The 21,947-nt window shown below is 42.0% G+C and overlaps 1 protein-coding gene across 2 annotated transcripts in view; it reads right to left on the minus strand.

The window, feature by feature from the left end:
• Window positions 1-8,036: 8,036 nt before the first annotated feature.
• The window catches only part of LOC129206792 (cytosolic phospholipase A2 epsilon-like), a 35,914-nt gene continuing 22,003 nt past the window's right edge, over window positions 8,037-21,947 (minus strand). For both annotated transcript variants that reach the window (XM_054826650.1, XM_054826649.1), the window contains 14 exons: window positions 21,524-21,587; window positions 20,821-20,981; window positions 20,455-20,547; window positions 19,903-19,940; window positions 19,096-19,231; window positions 17,416-17,552; window positions 16,751-16,973; window positions 16,074-16,188; window positions 15,398-15,535; window positions 12,283-12,390; window positions 10,572-10,766; window positions 9,990-10,156; window positions 8,623-8,809; window positions 8,037-8,406 (listed from right to left, as the gene is read on the minus strand). In XM_054826650.1, the coding sequence (XP_054682625.1) occupies window positions 8,198-8,406; window positions 8,623-8,809; window positions 9,990-10,156; window positions 10,572-10,766; window positions 12,283-12,390; window positions 15,398-15,535; window positions 16,074-16,188; window positions 16,751-16,973; window positions 17,416-17,552; window positions 19,096-19,231; window positions 19,903-19,940; window positions 20,455-20,547; window positions 20,821-20,981; window positions 21,524-21,587 (1,971 nt within the window). In that variant the 3' untranslated portion in view covers window positions 8,037-8,197. The remainder of the gene's footprint in view (window positions 8,407-8,622; window positions 8,810-9,989; window positions 10,157-10,571; window positions 10,767-12,282; window positions 12,391-15,397; window positions 15,536-16,073; window positions 16,189-16,750; window positions 16,974-17,415; window positions 17,553-19,095; window positions 19,232-19,902; window positions 19,941-20,454; window positions 20,548-20,820; window positions 20,982-21,523; window positions 21,588-21,947) is intronic.

Genomic DNA, 21,947 nt, shown 5'->3' on the forward strand with positions numbered 1-21,947 from the left:
GTTGGCAGGATTTACTCCTGTAGGAGTCAATGACAAGTTATTTTATAAAATGACCGGAGGCCCCACCCATCTCATCTCTATAAGCAAAGGACTCCCCTCCCATTGCCAAAGACAGTGGAGCGCCAAGGATGACTGCTCCAGGGAAGGATCTTATGGGGCAAACACAACAGCCAAAAGGGATGCGGTACCTTCATCTGTCTGGGAACCTCTCCCAGCCTGCACTTGCCCCTTGGGTCCAGCACTGCTGCCACCCTTTTTCCGTGGTGAGCAGAGACCCAGGCCATCCTGCCAAGCAGAGAAGCATGGAGGGCACCACCACTGGACCCTGCTCCTTCAAATGCAGTTCTTCCCCACCTGTGGCACAGGGACTGCCCTGATCAGAGCGCGACAGCAGCTCCTGTGTGGGGGAAACTGAGACTTGGAAAAGCCTCCGTGTATAAATAATTACCAGTGACCTGCCTGCGTGCAGGCACACACCTGTCCACTTTGGTCAAAGCCTCCCTAAAGGCGAGGGGGACCCAAACTCACCTGCCCTGCACCACACAGTGACCCCCCTGGAAAGGGCCACCCCCACCACCTGACAGGTTACTGCATGGAACAGCAGCTCCCAGCTCCTCCTGTGCTGCTCCCGTTTCTTCTTCCCGGGGGAGCAGGGCCAAGGTGTGGGCACAGGGCTGGGTCTTCGGTTTGCAGAGGTGAGCAGTAGGTAGGGGAGGTGAGTGAGGGGCACGGAGGAGCAGTACCAGATCGTGTGCAATCAGAAGGCAGGGGAGAAGGAGGTGGACATTTGTGGAGGTTAGCAGAGATCTTGAGGTCAATGCCTATGGCTACAAGCATTACCCAGGACTACTACTGCACCTGGCAGTACCTTAAATTCAACAAAAAAAGCAAGGAAATACATAATAGCTCTGCAAAGCAGGCAAGAATTATACTTTTGTACATTTTCCAGAGAAAGGCAATTGAACATTACATGGCAACTGCAGGAAATTCATGTCAAGGTGAATGGAATGTAGTATCCAGTGGTTTAGTTTTATTAGTTTTAGTTTACAGAGATTTTGTTCAACCAAAGAGCATGAACAAAAGAGCACATGAACATCTCCAGGCATACCCAGTGGAAATTACCGTCTTCTAACACAGAAAAACAAATGAATAACAAACTAGCAGCTCCAGTAACAGAAGGCTGTGTCATAGCATCTGCATTTCCAGCATGAAAAGTAGCTCTGCCCACACTTGAAGTACTTGAAGGAGCATCTTTTGGCCTCAGGTCATGGACACTCTGAGCTGCATCCTGGAGAACTCCTCTTGCAGCTTAATTCAGAGAACAATCATTCATCTTTTTGTTTTAGCCTCACCAGAAAAGACCTGTCTGACCTTGGAAGACCTGTCATGAGACACGAAAAATACCGGTATACTTGTTAGAGCAGGCCAGGTTTCCCAAGGTTGATTGATTAGTTCAGAGGAACATTAGCGTAACTGATTATATTCACCTAGAAACCCCTCTCAAGGTGACAAATCTTAAGAAACTTGAGATTCCCTGTCCTCAAGGAAACCCGTGGAGAAGAACAGGTGGATTCTTCATACAGACTTCCATGTCTGCAGAGTTAATTTCCCATTATATGCACACTCAGTCATCTGGAATGATCTATATGGCCTTCAGCTAAATGGAGGTATTCTGCTCCCACCTGAGTGACTCCAGAGGGAACGCCATCAAGAAAGAAAACTCCAAAGCTCTCATTAACGACTGAACTAGTGTTATCTAATTTAAAATCTGAATGTACAAAGCCGGATGGTCTCAATTTGTAGAATGAAAAGCAAAGGCTCCAGGTAGAATTATTTTATTTCTTTACATTTTATATTTCAGTAATTTAAGGATAGGTGAAGCAAAATAACCTATCTGCTTTAAAGATCTAACCGTAGTTGCCCCAGCAGCAAACAGCACACTACTCTCGTCCCTTAATGCTTGATAGACCTTGTACTCCCTCTAATACTTAGGTTTCTTATTCACACTACAGCCCAGTTTGTAGAAGCATCAATCACTTGGCAAAGGTACCTCTATTACGTCTGACTGCAGAAACAGGCTGTGGAGAAATGGAGCTCCATTACAAAGTTAACATTTTCCAACATGTTCGAATATAGCTTTGTGATTTCTCTTATCACGTTCTTGGACTGGACCAAAACTGCTGATAGCCAGTGTCCCCCTAAATGCCTTGCAACAGCATATGCTTGCGTAGCCTTTGAATAGGCCAGGCAAAATGAGCCTGGGGTTATTCTGGAAGCTGGAAACACAACAAGGACTGGCTGTGACTGCCTCAGTACTCTCAAACACATAGATACTTCTACATAAAAACCAGCATTGGAAAGCGGAGTCAGATGGGCATTCTGCTCGGCTGCAGGAGGAGCGGTGTCTTAGACCATCACTTGTGCAGTGAGTGAAAGAAGGAGATGTGGAGCAGGAGAGGAAACTCACAGGAGGCAGGGGCACTGCTGCTGCCTGTCGTCTTACCTCTGTCACAGGTAAGAAGGAGTCTTCTGGGAAATTAATTTTAAAGCAAGTCTTTAACCAAAGAGTTTAAAAGTAGTAGAATTTACTCCTGTTAGGACATGACGATCATACTAAGAAAAGTACGGCACTTTATTTCCATTACATGTATGCATCAACATTTGCATCTAGCATATAACTAGTACACAGCTATTACTAGTAAACAGATATTACTTGCCCAGTAGAGAGACTGGCATCATTAATGATTTTTTTACATCACTGCACTCACAGTTAAATGCTTGTCTGTGTTTCTTTCGTGTTACAGTTACTGATGCACTGGTTAAAGCCCAGCGCTTACCATACCAGTCTTAGAGCAGCCTAATTGAAGCGGAGATTTATGCTCCATTTTATCTCTCTCTGATTTTATGCATGTTGCAAATGTACAGTCCTCAATGGTTACCTGTACAGTGAGAAAGCCCTCTGTGCCTGGAGTTGTCTTCCTGTGAGATGTTTTCTGTACTTGCAGAAGGTTTCCCAGGAGTACAGTGAACTAGAAAAATGGTTCCCAAAGTTTTCTGAATCACTGTTCATGCTCCACATTTCTGCACACTACACGCAAGTTTATCGTCTCCTCACGAGCTGGAAACCAGGCGAGGGCAGTATGGCCAGTATGGTACTTCCTCCCGTGCCCCAAACCAGCTGTGGGTTACAGGCCATCAGCTCCTGCACCAGCAGCAATCATGGACTAGAGCTTGAGAGTGACCAGAAAAGGTTAAGGGTTTATGAAGGATTTTCTGAATACTCTTCTACACGTGGTACCAAAACATTTAATCTGTAGCAAATTCTAGGATATCACATAATCTGTTAAATCTCAAAAATAAACTACATCATATGTTTACAAAGTAGATACCAAACCAAAACTACTGCAGTTCAAGGAGGAATTTGGAGCATGGCTTGTTTTCAAGACTGGTTGGAACAATTTTGGATGTCAGCCAGCTGAGTAGCAGAAATTGCAAAATTAAAGAAACAACTATCCATTGCTCAAGATTTAAAAGTGCATATTAATATATGTAGAAATTTACAGCTCCTTACCTGATAGTTATCAGCCTCTAGGGATGCTCCATTACCTCAGCAGAAAGGAGAGAAAACATTTCATATATTTACAACTAATTTACAGATTATTAGCTGAGAGACAGAAGGGTGCAATAAGCAGCAGCTGGCAGGAAAAGTCATACTGCTAGGGGCCAAGGGACCATCTTTTCCCAGCGTTTAAGGGCAGAGAAAAGAAGAAAGAGCTGGGAGCTAGAAAGCACTCAGAGTATGCACATCAGGTGTCTGTAAGCCCAGAGTAGTCAGAATTCCAGCAGCAGGATTTAATGCCATCATGTTTTCTGGATTAAGGTTTTTTAGTTTCTATTCTTTTTAATGGAACTAGACTTTTTGAAGAAACTAGAGGAGGAATATACTTTTATCTCCATTTTAAATATTTGTCTCCACTACCTTTTTGTTCCTGATTTCCTCTTTCTTTTCTTCTTTCCATTCCCTCCATCTTTTCTTTCCCATTGACTTCATGGCTTTCCAAAAATATCCGTTTTCTTCCTTCGTCCATCTCAATACCACATAGCTATAATTCCCTTTTTCACTTCTATTCAGGTATTATACAATTTTTTTTCCTTCTCCCCTTCCTCTCTCCCTTGCTTTTTATCCTATCTGTTTTCTTAATCTTTCCTCTTTGTCTCACATGTCTCCTCCATACTGCAATGGTACCTCCAGAAGCTTCAAGTATGAATGACAGAGGTTTGGTCACATTTGGAACAAGCATGAATACTATAAGCATTAGGGCAGCTGGGATGTCACACATGACATCCACATAAGACACCCAACTGCATGGAGAAAAGGGGATAACCAATAGTGGATTGAAGGGCACAAAAGAGACCTCAGGACCCAAGGAAGAAGAAACTGGAGACATGACAAGACATCCCAGAGTTCTCAGATGAAGAGCTGGAGGGGTGGGAAGAGTGCGGGGGAAGTGCTTCATGAAGGCTGCAGGTGCTGGGCTTCAGTAGGAACCCTGCAAGGAACAGACTTTCAGGAGGAGCTCAAAGATACAAAAGTTCAATGGCATGAGAGACACATGGCTCTCACCCATTGCTACCTGGTGACAAGCGTACCATGATCAGGGCATGAGGAAACCAGCCCTGCTGGAAATGAGGCCCTGATGGCCTCCTCTGCAGCTTTATCACTCTAGTAAGACAGTGGGATATTGCACATACAAAGCAGAGTTTTACATGTGAACAGGTTTTGACACAGGGTTTCTCAGAAGGGAGTCCTGCTCTACCACCCATGTTCTCCTGTATTCGCTGTGGCAGACAGATTTCCCTTCATTCAGGTGGTGCACCCTGTAGTCTCACAAATAGCTCACTTCACTCAGACTGTTAGCAATATCTTTACTTTGATCACTCTTTGGGCTACAGAACAGCGTAACATGGTGCTGCCAACCATCTCATTAGCTTCTGCTTCCTCAGTGGCACTCTCCTGACAGGACTGGCCGAGTACTCACATGCCTTGAGAGGGGTTCAAAAATCCCAATGCTGCTTTCCTTAGGTTCCTACGGGCTGACTCACCTCACTGGGCTGCCCAGTTCTCCATGCACCTTTGTGATAATCGGAAGGGCTGGGGCAAAGGTGCAATTGCATGCTAATCCCTTCACTTACCTACAGATAATGAATAGGTAAGAATGAAAAGCCAGACACAGAAAAGATGCAGAACATATTCATTACAATTAAGGAGGTCAGCGTGTTAGTGTTTGCAGTTCCTATTACCACAGCTACCAAGAGTTCTGTCTTTTAAAACATTTAGGAAAAATCATGCTGACTCCTGTTGGTGCTAACACTGCGATGCAACGTGGGCCTGGATTTTTGCAGTGCTTCTCCCCTCCTAGTTTGTTTCTTCCCTTAAAGGGATGATTCCATGAAATTACTCCTATTTCCTGTAAAAAGGGACACTCCCAACCTGCAAAACCAAAAGGGCTTTTAAATGCCCACATCTGCAGCTGTTACCTACATTCTTTCAATGCCTCAGTACAGCCCGGAGGCTGAGCACGGGAAACATACCCCATTAGCAGCTGAACCAGAACAAAAAATGCCAGAAGACAAAAGCCACACAAAGCCTCCACACTGGCCTGCAAGAACTGATGTCCAGGATCTTCTGCAAATGTTCTGTGCAATTAATTAATAAATTTAATGATAAAAAGCAGCCTGAGCCTAACAAATTAACCAACCCCCTAAGTCACAAACAAAGTGCCTCGACTAAACACAGAGCAGAAGTGTTGACTAGATGGGAGTCAGGAGAACAGGCCATTGCTGAGGAGCAGTGACCTGGAGATACCTCAACAGTATCTCAGAGAGGAAGAAACTGACTGCAAATGGCACGATGGGGCTGGTGTCCTTCCCCTCAACTCAAGAGCATTACCTATGGAGTTGCTGCATATGTCTGGGTGAAGGCCTCCAGTGTCCCAGAAAAAGGATGGCTGGGTGCAGGATTAAGCCAGACATTTTCAGGGTCTAAAGCAATACAGGATGTTTAGGTATGTTCAGGGTAACAGCAAGGACCTTGTTGTGGGACTTACTTAGGTAGCTGTGGGTATATCTGAAAGAAGAAAGTCATGGTTGTTTGGGGACTGCAAGGGAAGAATTGATAAGAAGATCCAGTTCTTGCCTGAGCTTGACCCATACTGAAAGTACCACTAGGAGCTGTCATGCGGGCCTGGCCAGACTGCTGGGAGGTGGGATGGGCTCAGCCCCTGGAAGGTAAAGCAGAGCAGGCCTTAGTGGCACACTGGGAATAAACGGGTCTTCCCTCTGTTAAACCAACAAACAGAGAGACAGCAAGGGAAGCAAAGGGGTGTAGTTAAAGGCAGGGATGGGAAGAGAGAGGCAGGGTTTTTGAAATATAGTGTCATCAAAGGCCTGGAATGGCAGGGATGGGAGCTCCATTTGCAGCTCTTGAAGATGCTCAAAACCCCAGCTGGAAGACAGGCAGAGGGGAGAAGTAGCAAATGCGTGTGTCACCCTGGATGGGTTTACCATAATGATAAACAGGGAAGGCCGAGAGGGAGTCAGAGCTGGGGCAGAGGAGAGGCAATGCCGAAAGGGACTGCATGACTCAGCAGCAGAGATCACAAAGAGGAGCCCTGGATGAGCACCGGCAAGTAAACAGCCATTTCAGCATACTGGAGGTTTCAACCAGGGCTGCAAATTGGATGGAGGTGTGAGGGCCTGGAACAGCAGCTGGGGCAAGGACACACCACCCCTAAGGGGGCTGAGGTCATCAGAGGTGAGTGTGGGAGACTAAAGACGACAAAGGGTCAAAGCCATCAAGGAATGCTTGAAGGAAAAGAGACAGGCAAACAATGATAGCAAGAGGGAAGAGAGATTTTCAGCCTTTTACAGGTTCACATTTCGTTTTCAATTACGGGTTTATTTTTCTGTTTTGGCTACGATTGCATTATGCATAGCTCTGTGTGTACCAATACATGTTACTTCAGCACGGACAAGTTACTGTGTTTCATTTAAATTTGAAGTAATTAAGCGCAGCTGATACTGACTGAAGCATTATATCTTTTTTTTAAGATAAGCATCCCTGTTGTAATGAAACAGGTTTACAGAATATTTGCATTATTAAAATCCTTCATAAAGCAAATAATTATTTGGTCTTCATCTCAAAAATAAGCAGTTTCAACAAATTGCCTTGTGCTATTTGTAGTAATTGCACAGACCATGTGTTCATTGTCTACAGTCAGGGACTGACAAAGTTATGCAATTATCCATGAATTACCCATGGATTTCAGTGTAAAGTGCTTAGCTTGCCTTCTTACCACAAAATCTGAATGTCTCTCAATGTTTGATGTTTTTATTCTCACAGCATCCCAATCCTATAATAAACGAGAAATACTATTAAACCTGTTGAAATTAATGGGATGCAGATGCTGAGCTGGATTCTCTAAATACCATGAGTGTTCAGTGAAAAGCACAACCCCAGGTTAGGTACTTACACACACCAGGAGAGCCAATCCTGACTCACAACAGGGTTTGGAATAGTCACTTCCAAGGGATTTTCCAAACCTAAATATTGCTGGTGTAATAAAACTTATAAATTCAGAAGTATAGAAAATTTGTATTTCCCATGTGAAATCACAGATTTTTCTGTATCTTTTATGTTTAGCTTTACATGTTATTTCCAACAAAATTTCTTGCTGACACTATAGGAAAATACAGTTTTCTCTTTTTCTTTGAAATGATTCACATTTTTTATGTACTTTTCTGTTGCACTGATTTGAAATAAATTAAATATCTGTGGCTCATTTGTCTTCACTTCATATATAATATCTAGTAGTATAATAGATTTTGAAAGAATTGGTATTTCTGCCCCACATTCATCATTTTAAAAACTCATTAGTAAGCCCCATATTTCCTAAGTTTTGATTTACTGCATATACACGCGTGTACATGAAAAAAAAGTTCACCAGCAGTGAAATCCAACATAAATAAAGCACGAGACTAATCATTATTTTGTTTGAGCGGTTTATCTAGGATCTCCATGTGGTGGAGAGGAGACACAGGCTGAGACAAGTCTTTGTACTTTTCCAAGTCTGTCACGTTCATTCTTCTGCAGGAAAAAAATATTATTTGGATATCTTTCTGAAACTCGGGACAGTGTTTATTTTTTATGCTGTCGTTTCTTCACTATAGCTGAATTCAAAGCCTGAAGGATCAGATGTTTGTTGTTCTGAATGTTGTAGCTGGTCAGTTCCACCAGCTTGTCAAACTCCTCCTCTGTGTAGGTAAAGCTGTTTAAGCAGTACGGGGAAAAAATGCTGGAAACATCCACATTGCCCTGTGCCATCTCAGCGGAACTGCGCTCCACACCTGACAAATAAAGAAAGGTCAGTGATGGGGTATAGATGTGGTCCCATGTCCCACTTTCCAGATGGGGCACAACTTTGCTCCTTGCTACCCAGACACCTGCATTTCTCTCCCATGGGAGCCATGGCAGGGGAGGACCACATTAGACCATGCCTCCCATCCTGACACAGCCAAAGGGCGGCCAGGTGGTGGGACGACCATCTCTGCCCCACGGCTTACCAGGCTCTTTGTATTTTCTGAAGGTGTCATTCACTAGCGGGAAAAACACCACCGTTGGTGCCTCTGGGGTCTCTACATCTTCGAAGATGTAGCACTCCTTTAGATTTCTCTTTTCTTCTTCACTCAGGTGGATTTTGGGAAATGGGATTCCCTGCTTTAGGAAGTACTTGGAGGCTTCTTCCAAAGGCTGCATTCAGACAGAAAAAAGGGTCAGAAATCCTGCCACCTCCCCAACTTTTCCAAATGCACAACACATCCATCAAAGACTCTTTGCAAAGAGCAGGGAGCAGCATTCACTGTCAGTATTTCTTCTGGCCTTTGTCTCTTGCGTGAGATATTAAGTACTAGTTATTAACAGAAAAACATTTCAAGACCAAGCCTCCAACTTGCACTCCTGATTGTTGTCCTACCTCCTCCTCATCATCAGCTTTCATATGCAAGATAAATAAGATGTTTATGGCTGTGGGCAAGGATGGCCTAGCTGTTTAGGACACAGAAACATGCCCTTTACTGGAGAAAATCCTGAAATGAGCAGAATGGACAGGAATCTGAAATGCTAGGATTCTTAAATATGGATTCATAAAGGTACAAGTATTTTGTTGACTTGACATGAAATATTTAAAAGCCCTCTGCCTTAGATGCCTTAAGATGATTGTGAAAAGTGATGCAGGCATCTGGGAGCAAACACCATCTTGAATGAAATGTTAATTTAATCTTGTGGGTGTGTAAGTCATTTTTGAAAGTAGGATTTTTGCTCCTGTATCTGATTCACATGTATGAAAATTTTAGTCTTCCAGAACTTCTGTCTTATCCATATCTAGTAACAGGAATTATAGACCAGGTTATTAGCTGGTACTTGAAAAAGCAGGTATGGTGTCAAAGGACAATTCTTCTCCATAATTTAGAATTTAAAAAAAAAAAAAAATCTAGTTACTGTTCTGAAGACAACTGGAGAAATTACTTTTAATTCAACTGCATGTGGATATCTTTACATGGATATCACAAGACAAACAAAACGAGTTCATTAGTGGTGGTATTAGTTCCAGAGAACCACTCCGTATGGAGTGTAGCCTCAATAGTCACATTGAGATCCCAGGACCACACAGGTCTAGGAGATAGCATTTACCTATCAGAGACTTAATTAAAAGATTTAGAAAACTGATACTACTTCTGTTCTCCTTAGGAGATTTGCCATGGTATACCAGCATCATCGAGAGACCTAGGCATCTACAAAACGGAAGCTGTACGCCAAGAATCCTTTTCTCCCAGAATGAGTTTCTTCTACATAAATTATTCTGCCTCCTTAGGAGTTTAATAGGGCTAAAAGACAGTAGTCATTATCGAAGAAAATAGACTGGTCATCACACCGATGCCTGTGATCCCGAAGAATAGTTTAAGTGCAGGACAACATCCACTTTCCTCTCCGGCCTCATGAGTGGTGGGTAGCTGATATCGATGTATCCTGCCGTGTCTGCCAGGCACATGAACTCTGCTGTTTCTGTCAGCTGGTTGGGGAAATTCTCTAGCACAGTATCTAAAATGAAATGTTTGTTACGATGAGTGATTCACTGAAAAAGTAATATATCTGTTGTTTGGCTAACAAGGGAGGAAAAAATGCCTCTCATCATTCCATTACTTTTGCTTTCCAAGACCCTGCCACACTACAGAAGCTCAGCCTTGACACAGAAAAGAAAGACCTGTCCAAGGTAAAAATACAGAGCTCCTTCACTTCCCAAGCTGCTCTTCTTCCATCCCCATAAGCAGCAGTTGCCCGTCCCTGGAATCAAGGAACTTCTTGGAGCTGATTTGACTGGATGAAATGTAACTAGTTATCTTGAAATTTTTGTTTCCAAAGTGAAGAATAAAGCCTGTTCATCCTCTGCCTTCTCTTCACTGATGAAAACACCAACCATCTAAGGAGATAAAAATTAATATTCAGGGATGTTTACCTTTCCATATACAGAAGCTTTTGCTCTGAAGGTATTCATTGTGCACCTGGAACCCCTTCAGGAAGTTGTAGAACTTTGAAACCATCACCCGCTCAGTCAGGACCTGCCGTAAGATGCCCATGATGCCACATTCAGGGGTGACTAAGTAAGTCTCCAACTCATGGTTCCTGGCTGGTGGGGAAGGCTCATCTCCTTCTGAAGGGCAAAGGAGATGAACAAGTTGTTGTTTTGATACAGTTCTTTGCAATACTTAGAATACCAAAAGGCATCTAAAATTAGCTAGAGGAAAGAAGATCCTAATAAGACATAGCAACACACAATGCAATCAATGTCAAAGTAGGACCAAGAAGAAAATAAATCTTCAATAAAGCATATTCCATGAAAAACAAAGTCAGAGTAGCAACAAGCTTCCTAAAGCTGGAAAAACTGATCTACTGCTTGATAGGAGTCATAGGTGGAGTCCCTATGTGAAGGTCACATTAGGCTGAGAATCTGGACAGTTTCTTTCAAAATCAGTCCAAACCAGCTTTGGAAAAAAAAAAATGCTGCCAGGAGACCTAGGCACCCATAAAAGCCGTTGGAGCGAGTCCAGAGGAGGGCCACGAAGCTGATTGGAGGGCTGGAGCACCTCTCCTATGAGGACAGGCTGAGAGAGTTGGGATTGTTCAGCCTGGAGAAAAGAAGGCTCTGGGGAAATCTAATTGCGGCTTACCAGTACCTGAAAGGGGCCTACAGGAAAGATGGTGAGGGACTGTTTATCAGGGAGTGTAGTGACAGGACAAGGGGTAATGGGTTTAAGCTGAAGGAGGGTTGATTTAGATTAGATGTTAGAAAGAAATTCTTTACTGTTAGAGTGGTGAGGCACTGGAACAGGTTGCCCAGAGAGGTTGTGGAGGCCCCATCCCTGGAAGTGTTTAAAGTCAGGTTGGATGGGGCTTTGGGCAACGTGGTCTAGTGGAGGGTGTCCCTGCCCATGGCAGGGGGGTTGGAACTAGATGATCTTTAAGGTCCCTTCCAACCCAAACCATTCTGTGATTCTATGATAAAAAAGCGGAGAAAAAGAGTTGTGCTAAATGGCACTTCATGAGACTGGGAAAGAGGGCCAATGACTTTATATCACAGACATTTATTGAGCTCAGGATTCTGCAACACTTCCATGGAGAAAGTGATGAAAAGCCCATAAACCAAACTTGCTAACCACATTTGAACACAGGAAAGATAGCCAACACCTCTAAGGAGCACACAGGTTTACAACAAGATCAAAGAAAATTGGAGTTCCACATAATTGGTATGTCCAAGTCTTCAACAACATACAAAAAGTACCACCTGCCAAGACAGACAGAGAACACAGCACTGAGATGTTTGTTACAACATGGAAGGTTCACTGAAAGGTCCCTGGCAAAGATGATCTTTTAAAAAATTTCAGTAGTTTTATATTTGGTGGCCAATCATCACTTGCATAAATTCACTTCAAGGGAGACTAATGGAAATAATGTTGCCATGAATGCATTCAGAGAGGAAACCTAATTAGATATCACTGGCAACATGACATGTCAGAGGGGGGGAAAAAAAAACAACCAGTGCAGCATTGGCCTCAGTTTTAAGATTTGAAAAGCCTTCACAAAAATTTCACTCTATATGCGTCTGAATATACCATTCATTTAAAGATTCATAAGACAACAGGTAAAGTAAAAACGGAAACTTAACCAACCAACATCAACAGTCCTGTGTTGGGTACACCTCAGTGAGCACCTTTCTGTAGGATCTGACGAATGCCAGGCATCCAAGAGGTTGTAGGAAAAGACATTGCTCCACAGGCCTGTGCAATGGTAGAGAACAGGGAAACTGATTTGGAAACATTTTAATGGAAAATATCCTTTTAAAAAAATAACCTTTCAGCTTTGCAAGGGTTATCAGAAAGCCTCAAGGTTTCCAAACTCTCACCAAAACCTGTATGAAGTTCTTTTGCTGCAACTGACATTCTGTCCTCAAAGAGGAATCTAAATAGTTTTAAACATTGTGCCAGGCCATCAGCCACTGTAATTCATTGTCACATACAGCTATTGCTGATACACTGCAAACCAACAGTCATTTCCCATAAAATAAGGGTTTGGTCTATAAAGTATGTCATGTACAACCATATACTCAGTTAAAGGTTTGGAGGCTGCTCCTGAACAGCCAAGATTCAAGTGGTTAGAGCACAGCTTGGTATAGTCTGCAGACCGGTCCTCTAGAACAAGACATCTTCACTGACTCTTCTAAGATTTCTCTTGCCACAAGTTCTTTTGAGACTTCTCTTCCTCTCCTTGTTATTCTCATCCCCATAGTCCTTCTTTCACTTTTGCCCTCCCACTTCAGAGAACATCTAAACATGTCTCCCCAGTGCAGAAATCTCCAAAAGCCTCTTGGATCTTGAAAAGTATTTCTTCCTTCACAGCTCTGCCACAGGCCCTGAGAGGAACTCTGCCAGAGAAGGCAGTGCTGAGCTTTGCCTTGAAAATCTCTACCGGTAAAAGCTTTGCAAAAGCCATACATCACAAAGGATGCAATAATTTGAATTGCACCATACAATAATTATGCATTCCATAAATTAGTAACAGAAATACAATTCCCTTTTAAACCTGGCTTGTTTGTGGAGTAGGACAAGAAGCCAAGGGTCTTCTGCTTCACAGGAAGTCCCCATAAGAGTGGGACTCACTTGAGAAACATCAGAAATACACAATTAAGAAATCAGATGGGGGGTCTCTGGCTCTACACATAGCTGGCAACCAGAATTCATTTGCAGATAATTACTGGCCAGTTTCCATCAATACAACCTCATCTCCCTGCAGCTTGAGAAGCTTATGTCCAGGCCTGCTTCTCACAGAAGGCAACTCATCTCGTTTTTCCTGTCTTCACTTGGTGCCTTCTCACTCCATAACTATTCTGGCTCCCCAAGGCTCAGTTGTTTCACACTGCTTGTGCATTTTAATATCTTCCAAACACTGTTGTCCCCCCAGAACTTGGTCACAGTTACATACCAATGTTTCCCTAACCTCTTGCACTAAATTTTCATGGTACCTACATTTGCTGAAGTAAGAACTATAAGGAGAGATGGTATCTTTTACTAGGCTGACAGAGTTGAAAATAGCAGATAAGCTTTAATGCACTCCAATCTTTCTTCTGGAAACCTGAGGGTCTTGTATCCCCATAAGCTCATCCAACCTTTCCAGCTCTAGCCATTGCTTTTATAAAAGGCTTTACTTCTCCCTGCAAATTACACCTTGCTTTTATCCTTAAACTATCATGCTGTAACTAATAGCATATTTTATTTGCAACCCAAGAGGGCATTACATGTTGTATCACTAGATGGCAACATTGCTTTAACTCTCCACTCTATCCTTTCTCAGGGTACACCTGTGGCTGTGGAGTCACCAGCCTAATTCAGGTGCTGAGACTGAGAACACAGAGCTCAGCCCAGACTGGATGTGTTGGGTGTGCTTGCTACCTGATCACCTTGGGTATGAACACAGTACATCACTGTCGCTGGTGTGCCTGCAATGGAGGCACAACGTTCTCAGAAGAAGGCTCTGTAGTCCCTTCTAGCTCTGCAATCTACTTCCTACCTCTGACAGTCAGCACAGAGTGCTTAATGGAAGAATACAAGAAAATGGAAAGTACAAAGGGATCTCCTCTCCAGCATCTCAAGGTTCTGGATTTGGTACTTCTAGTGCTGGTGGCTGCATCTGAACTACTGTGTTTCAGAGCCAGCAATGGGACTACCTTCCATGAATTTGTCCTCCCCTTTTTAGACCTATTTATACTCCAGGATCCTCAGTTATCTTGTGAGTCTTCTCCCTCAACCACCTTTTTTCTTAACTCATGACATCACTAAAAGCTCTAAGCATAGCCATTAAAAACTCTGAGATTTAGTGCCTGTGTTCCTCCTTTAGTCTTCTGTTCCTCACGGCCAGCTATTTTCTGATGATTGTACCAATATGACTCTGGACTCCTCCTGCACCATACTTCGAGGTACACAACTTCTTTGCACATCAAATAAGGAATACCACATGGTGTTGCTGGTTGTGTGGATTTTTCAGGTCATAAGTAAGCCCTTTCCTACTAGTATCCTTGGTGTCCTGTTCTGTGTTGTGCTTATTTACACATAATACAGCTGTTGTTCAGTTTTAAAAGCAGATGGACTCTTCTGCAGCCAACTTCACCCCAGAGAACCAGTGTACAAAGGGGTGTGGTAGAGAGTTCTAGCATTACGCAAAATTAAAACAAGAATTGCATAAAAACTGCAAAGCTGTCTTTCACACATTACTGGGAGCTATCCACGTTACTGAAATAAGGATGACAAAACTCACTGATTTAATCATGCTAGCAAAATTACAAAGAATTTAGAATACTATTCAACTTGCAAAAATATCAGTAACATTTCAGAAAACTACTCAAAATTGCCATATTTTATAACAAACTCAGTAACAACATTGCTTTTTGTTATAAAATCATGGCATTCATAGACAAATTTGGGTTTAAGATTCCAGTTTCAAAATACAAATGTTTTCCGTGTGGAATTATGCCTCTCATCAGTTCAAAACAAACCTAACCTATTTAAGCAGCCCTGAAACTTCAGGCGTAAGAGTCACCATTCAAGACAAAAGCAACAGTGAATAGTGTTATTTAAAATTTCCTCTAAGTATTTTTTAGCCCATCATCTCCAGTGTCTAAGGAATTCAGAGATGGGAACAATATGTTGTACACTTTGCTTCAGTCCTGCATGTCTTTATTTAAAATAAAGAAAATTTTTATGCAATTCAAATTTTCTCAATGGAGCACATCACCTTTCATGAAACAGATGCGGGATTCAGGGAGCTTCTTCATCAGGCGACCCATAAAGAACTCGCTGCCAAAATCCTCTGCACGAATGAAGGCGCCGTATTTTAAGAACCCGACCTCATAAGGGGTGAACTCCACCCATTCTGCAGAGGCACAAAACGAACTTTTAAATCTCAATCCTATCCCCACCTCCCTGCAGGAAGGGCTCTGAAATGACAAGGAAGCAGCTGCAGGACAAACCCTATCAACAGGGTGATCACAGCCTTCCTCTGGGTAAGGAATTATCATTCAACTGGTTTCAGCCACTCAGTAATATTTCCCAAACTTGTTCATTCCGAACTTTCCAACGAGCCTCTCCAGATAGGACATAAGTGAAGTTTATACCAAAAGGGGTCAGCCTAAGTCACTCCAGATGTGGAGCTAAGGCTTTGACTTGTGAGTACCTTGGCTGTCCTTAAGCACCTCCCCCAGCTTTCTCCTGCCCCATAGAAGATGGGTTCCTCCCAGAGCCTAGGCACAAAGTCTAGAAATGGAAGAGGATGAGGAAGTTAAAGGAAGAAAAGGAACTGTTTATGAATGCTATGGTTCAGCAGTGCAAGGGGTTGCAGGACATGCAGTAACTGATAATGCAGATCATTTGAACACCAACCAAGTCCAGATACAGCTCAGTTTTGCCATCACCTTTGAACTCTGAAAGGCTGTAGTCTTCTTTGATGTTGAGGATCATGTAGATAGGTAGGGGATTCTGACCCTGATTCAATGCCTGTCGCTCATCTGAGAGTTTGTGGTTGTTTTTCTGTGAATTGACCAGAAACAGAGAAAGACCAAAACCAAGGGACCTTCTTGGCATGGTGTGTGGGCTTGTAAGATTACAGCAAAATAAATACCTATTTCCATCTTCATTTTCTTATTCTCTCCACTCATTTTGTGTCCAGACATTTTTTAGTCAAGGAATGATCTAAACATTTACACATCCACATAAGCTTATTTAATTACAGGTGAGCTGTAAGACACTTTGTGGTACAATAGTGTCTCATTCTTCCCTGTAAATGCATCCACTTTAGATGGATTATTTAAATTCTCACAGGGAGGAACAGAGCAAAAGAAATCAAAACCAGGACTCTGCTGTTAGGTGCTCAGATACTCATACTAGTAGAAGGAGACACAGGTTTTCTGCTCTACCCCTTGGGCTGCTAATTATGTGTTGAGAGATATGTGGGGACAAATCCCCTTTGTTAGTCAGTAGAAATCATCTGCAGGATAACGCTGGCATGCTCTCAGGGTAGCATCTGTCCCTGGAGCTTCATTTTCCATACAACAGTATTCAGTAGCTCTTAGGGAAAACACAGACACACTACCCCATCACTTAATGCTTTTTCCAGCAGAAGACCCCAAAAATCAATGCTAGAGATCTGGTATCCCTCTTGCTTCCGCAGTTTTAGTTCCTTGTCATAGTACTTCAAGCTCTCCAGGGAAAAGCAGCTTAGCTTGCACTTGGTCATATGTCTGCGGACTTCACCAATCGGTCTGGACAGATCTTTATGTGACCAGTCAGCGCTCTGATACAAATGTGACAAGGTCCTGGGGAAAAGAAAGGAAATACGTTATCATATGCTCTAGATGCTTTCACTTTTTAGACCTGAATTTAAGGACCACATCAAATGAACAAGCTGAGGTTCATGAAAAACATCTTTTGGGCTCAGTTTATTATTGAAAAGATTTTTTGACTTAGAGGACCCTCCAAATCACTAGTGAAACCTGAGGACTTGCAAAAAGCCCCTCTGTGCTGTGTAGGTTTATGCACAAGGCTGTGATTTGCAACAAAAGGGTCAAGGAAAATTATGTTGCCCGTAAGCAGGACCTAGACCATATTCTGGCTCAGAAAATGTATTCCTAATGCAGCAAAAAAAAAAAATTTGAGACTGAATTAGTACGCCTTCCTTTACCAAAACAAAGAGAATAAATCTGTCACATAGCAGACTATAGAGGTGATGAATTATGTCTTTGTTCAGGATCTCCTTACCATGTTGAACCAGATGACCCAGTAATATATGAAATAGCATCTAAGAGATCCAGCTTCTGAAGACCCAACAGGTTGCCTAACAGAGATGTCAGTGCCCGAGTGCCACCACCTGTTGTCATGACTGCTACAACTGGTACCTGTGTAAACATCAACACAGCAGTGAAGCAACAACTTAATTTACCAGCACATGCGATCAGAGCTGAGTGAATTGCAGCATTTCTGCCCCACAAGAAATTCCAATATTTCACCATTTCCCCAAGCAGGGGAGAAAAAGATGAAAACCTGGTATTTTGCATATCATTATCATCATCATCATAGATTTGGTAAATAGCTAATTTTTGATCAAAATCAATCAATTTTGATTTTAAATTGTTACATGCTGGGTTACCAAAACAGCTCAAAACTTGTTGTTTCAAGGCATTTCAACATTAGACTCCATTTTCCTTAGTGGTACATCATGTCATGAGAGCTTTATTTTGAGAACAAGCAGAGCTCATCCTCTCTTGTAAGTCAAGTATAATGACTAGATTACATTTCCTATAAAGTACCTAGTGTATATAATTGCAGGGAAGAACCACAAAGCCTAATTGCATGGAAATCTAAATTGTGTTACAGGAAGACAAATTCCTCTAAACAAACCCACTGAGAGAAGAGGAGCCAAATGACATTTCCCATACACATTTCCAGGCAATTGCATCAAGGAAATACTCAGCAGCTACCCGATTCAAATGAATTTCAGGTCAAAGCAAAGTATTCTGATTTGGGTTTACCTGACTATGAGAAAACATTGTCTTGTTGGAAAATCTGAAATTAGTAGTTAGAAGTACTTGACCTAAAAAATTTTTATACTTAAGGAACTGCTTTTTTCCACTGAAACTAGTGTGCTAATGAGAAACAATATATGGATGTGATCAGGTTTTGAGCAGGGACATAATTTATAGCATCCAAAGCCATTCTGTCATGTAATGTTTAATATGCCTTTGGTCCAGCTGTCCTGGACAAAGGGAAAAGCACAGATGAAAAAACAAAAACAAACGAACAAACCCAAAAAACCCAGAAAAACCCCAAACCCTCTCATAATGAAAACTTCTTTATTTCTGAAGTGCCTGATCACAGACCACATTCCCTCCCTAAAGCACCAACCATCCCCATGCCAGCATGGGCATGAACAAATACAAACCCTAACTCAGTCAGACAGATGAGAGAAAAATGTTGAATGAATGTCTTTGGACTGTTAGAATGACAGTCCAGCTGAGATCACAAGCACCAGAGGAGAGAGCCTGTGATAAGAAATATCCTCATCAGTCAGTGTTACGTGTCACTTTAACTGTTAGGTTTTCCCCCTCCAAAATCCAGTAATATAAAATACCTTATGGGGTCTTGGTGGCTGAATGCTCAGCTAAGAGAGTAGGACTATCCAGGTCTATAATTCACAGGTGAAAAAGAAATAAGGCAGGGAAAAAATGCTGATTTATGACATGCTGTTTTCTGAGCAAATATGCTTAGCAAGTGGGTTTGATACCACCCATGCTCTCACATTGTTTCATTTAAACATTTCTCAATGCTTTACACGGGGCACTGAATACATTGGTGCTGGTTAAGGAACAATATGCAAATAGCTACAAGCATAATGCATTCATGTTGCACAGCACCATCCAGTCTCTGTAGTGCTCTCCATACCTCATGGTCTTGTAGGTCTTGCTCTAAATGAAGTGCTTTTTTCAGAGCAGAAGCCACAAACTTCCTCCGTTTCTGTAGGAAGTTTTTCTCCTCCATACACAGATCAAACTCCAAGCGAACGTCTAAGTTTCTTGACCTCAAACAAAGTCCAGGGTTAAATAAGATGTGCATGATCACTTACAATTAATGTCTGGACCCATGCTTACAAGTCACAAACTCTACTATTAGGCTTAGAAAAGCTGCTATTGCAGCCTCACAAAAACACATCACAGACAGTAGAGACAAGGTAGAGAAAAGGCTGAGAAAGTTAAAAAGTTGTAAAATCTTACAGGAAAAAAAAACCACACCCAGAAATATTATTGCTACACTGATTTTCAAGAAGTGTCTAACATAAAATACTGCAATCCACATACAGATACTATAAACAGTGGAATATTTAGGATTTATTGCCTGCCTGAAGACCTCCAGGTTTCATAAATACAAATACTCTAGATTCTTTATAAGTAAGGAAAGCGAGTTATAAACACATATTTTTCTAAACTTGTAGCTCTATGGATTTTGCAGCCAGAACAGATTATTCTTCCCATCCAAACTGAACTCCTGCACAGTAGCATAATAGGAAATTTCACCCAGTACGGTTAACAACATTCACCTTCTGGACATGGGTAACTAACATGGGGTTAATAGAGGTAAATATAATCATTGACTAAATACTTTATCCCTTAGTTACAGAAAAAGGCAAGAAGCCAAAAAGCTGGGCAGCATCTTTTTTTCACAACCACAAAACCCAAAGACAGTATTTCTTACCAGTCATTTGACTTCACATGTAAATTGATTGTTTCATCCTAGGAAAAAAAAAAACCCACAACATAAGCACTGGAGATGATTTTTTTGTCCTTTTCTCTCCTTTCAGTCAGCTTTGAAGCCCTTCACTTTTTCTAAGAGTCATGTTGGACCCACAAAGCCATAACAATCAGAAAATCCGTCCAATTTTTAAAACTTCTCCAAGTCCACTTCATTTTCTTTAAATTGCTTTATACTAAAGATACACAGAGCAGTATACAGTAAAACCCAGCACCAGCTCTGCCAGTGTGCCGCGTCTTGCCTCATCGTTTGCATTTGCTCCGACCTTAGTCCCCAGCTGGTCACAGAAATACCTCTCTCAAACGTTTGGCTGTGGTTTTTGGTTCTACTCGGTTCATATGAAAATGTACAGGTCCATAACGCTCTCTGTTAGGAATGTAAGGGCACTAGCAGTTATATATCTGAACCTCCACTTCACACTAATCTAGCTAATTCATGTCCATTGATCTTTGGTCCACAGCTTCACATTTAATCTAAAAAGTTGGTATCAATCACCTCTGCTACTGCTACTTTCTCCTTGAAGGGAAGTGAATCCAGAGGAATAGTAAGGGATGCATGGCAGTCTTTTTTCTCTTCACCTGAGGTGCACTGAAAAAATAAATCATAATGTAGAAAAATACTTAATGTATACACCACAAAAAAAGCACTGTCGCCATCTTATTTTTTCAGATGGGGTCACCATCCAGCAGTTCCCAAGTTGGCATCTAATATTTAGGCATTTTAGGGGGTACAGTGCTCTTCCAAAGCAGAAGATCATGAAAGATGGCTTTTTAATTAAAAATACAAATTCTTTCCATTTGCCTCAGTCAAGTATGGAAAACCATGAGTTTACTGTGCTTGCTAAAGCTAACAAACACATACCGAGCAGAAGTGAGGCTTCTCTGCTAGAGCCACGCGCAGCTCTGACAGGCTGTACTTCATGTAATGGAAGTCCAGAGGCTCCACAGGTCTCCGGGAAGAGCCCAGCGACAGAGTCTGACTCGCTTCGTACGATCCCTTCACTGAAAATAAGAAGTCTTTTTCTAAAAAAAAAAAAAAAAAAAAAAAAAAAAAAGATGAGAGCCATAAGAGAAGTTAATGATTATGATCTTAATATACAAAACATTCAACAATGCTTAAAAGCTCCCAGATTCTATTTATCTAACCAGGGAACATTACAGGAAGAAGAAGAAGAAGAAGGAGAAAAAGAAAACAAAAAAAGAAAACAAAAAGCTTATAAAACAGCAGTAGCTGTTTCAAAATCCTCAGACACACAGGCAAATTGGGCAAAATGTAAATTATTGAGAAAGAAATACATATTTACTTCTATTTTACAGCACTATTAAGATTCGTTATCAGTCTAATCATTCACTCTAATTTCAAAGTCCAGTTTTTATAATTATTTAGCATAGACACCCTACAATTGTTGGATCTATGATCCTGTATATATTCCTAACCATTCAATTCCTGTGCTCTAATTGTAAGAACAAAGTAGGAAAATTACTGGATAAGAAAATAACAAAAAATTGAGAAATCTTCAGTTTACTGTAAAATAAGATTTTTTGTTTCTAGTTTAAAGCCTAACCTGAAGGTTCTTTCTTTGTCCTTCTATTGTCCACCAGGACTTCCAAGCAGGAAATTTCACGAGACTGTAGCGGAGATGAACGATGAGAGAATTAAGTATTCAAAACATGCCATATCTGAATCACTTCATTGCTACCTATCTCTGGTCACCTGGGTCCCTGGGGTCTGGAAAACTGTCCACCCTGTGTTTGTTGGGCTGATAAGAGGAAGACCTTGGCACACTGAAGATGTGCCAAGAAAGATGTGAGAGAAAAATGGCTGTGGTGCTGCGGTCCACCCGTGGGTACGGGGCTGGGAAGGGAGTGGAAATAACAAGGGAGGGAATGGGAGTGTGCTGAGGCCTCCCAGGGGTGGACAGATGGGTCAGCCGTATCACAGAGCTGCCCTCACAGCCCTGCTTTGGTGAAGTTGGACAGCCAAGTGCT

This window comes from Grus americana, chromosome 5, assembly GCF_028858705.1.
Source record: "Grus americana isolate bGruAme1 chromosome 5, bGruAme1.mat, whole genome shotgun sequence".
Classification (NCBI taxonomy): Eukaryota; Metazoa; Chordata; class Aves; order Gruiformes; family Gruidae; genus Grus; species Grus americana.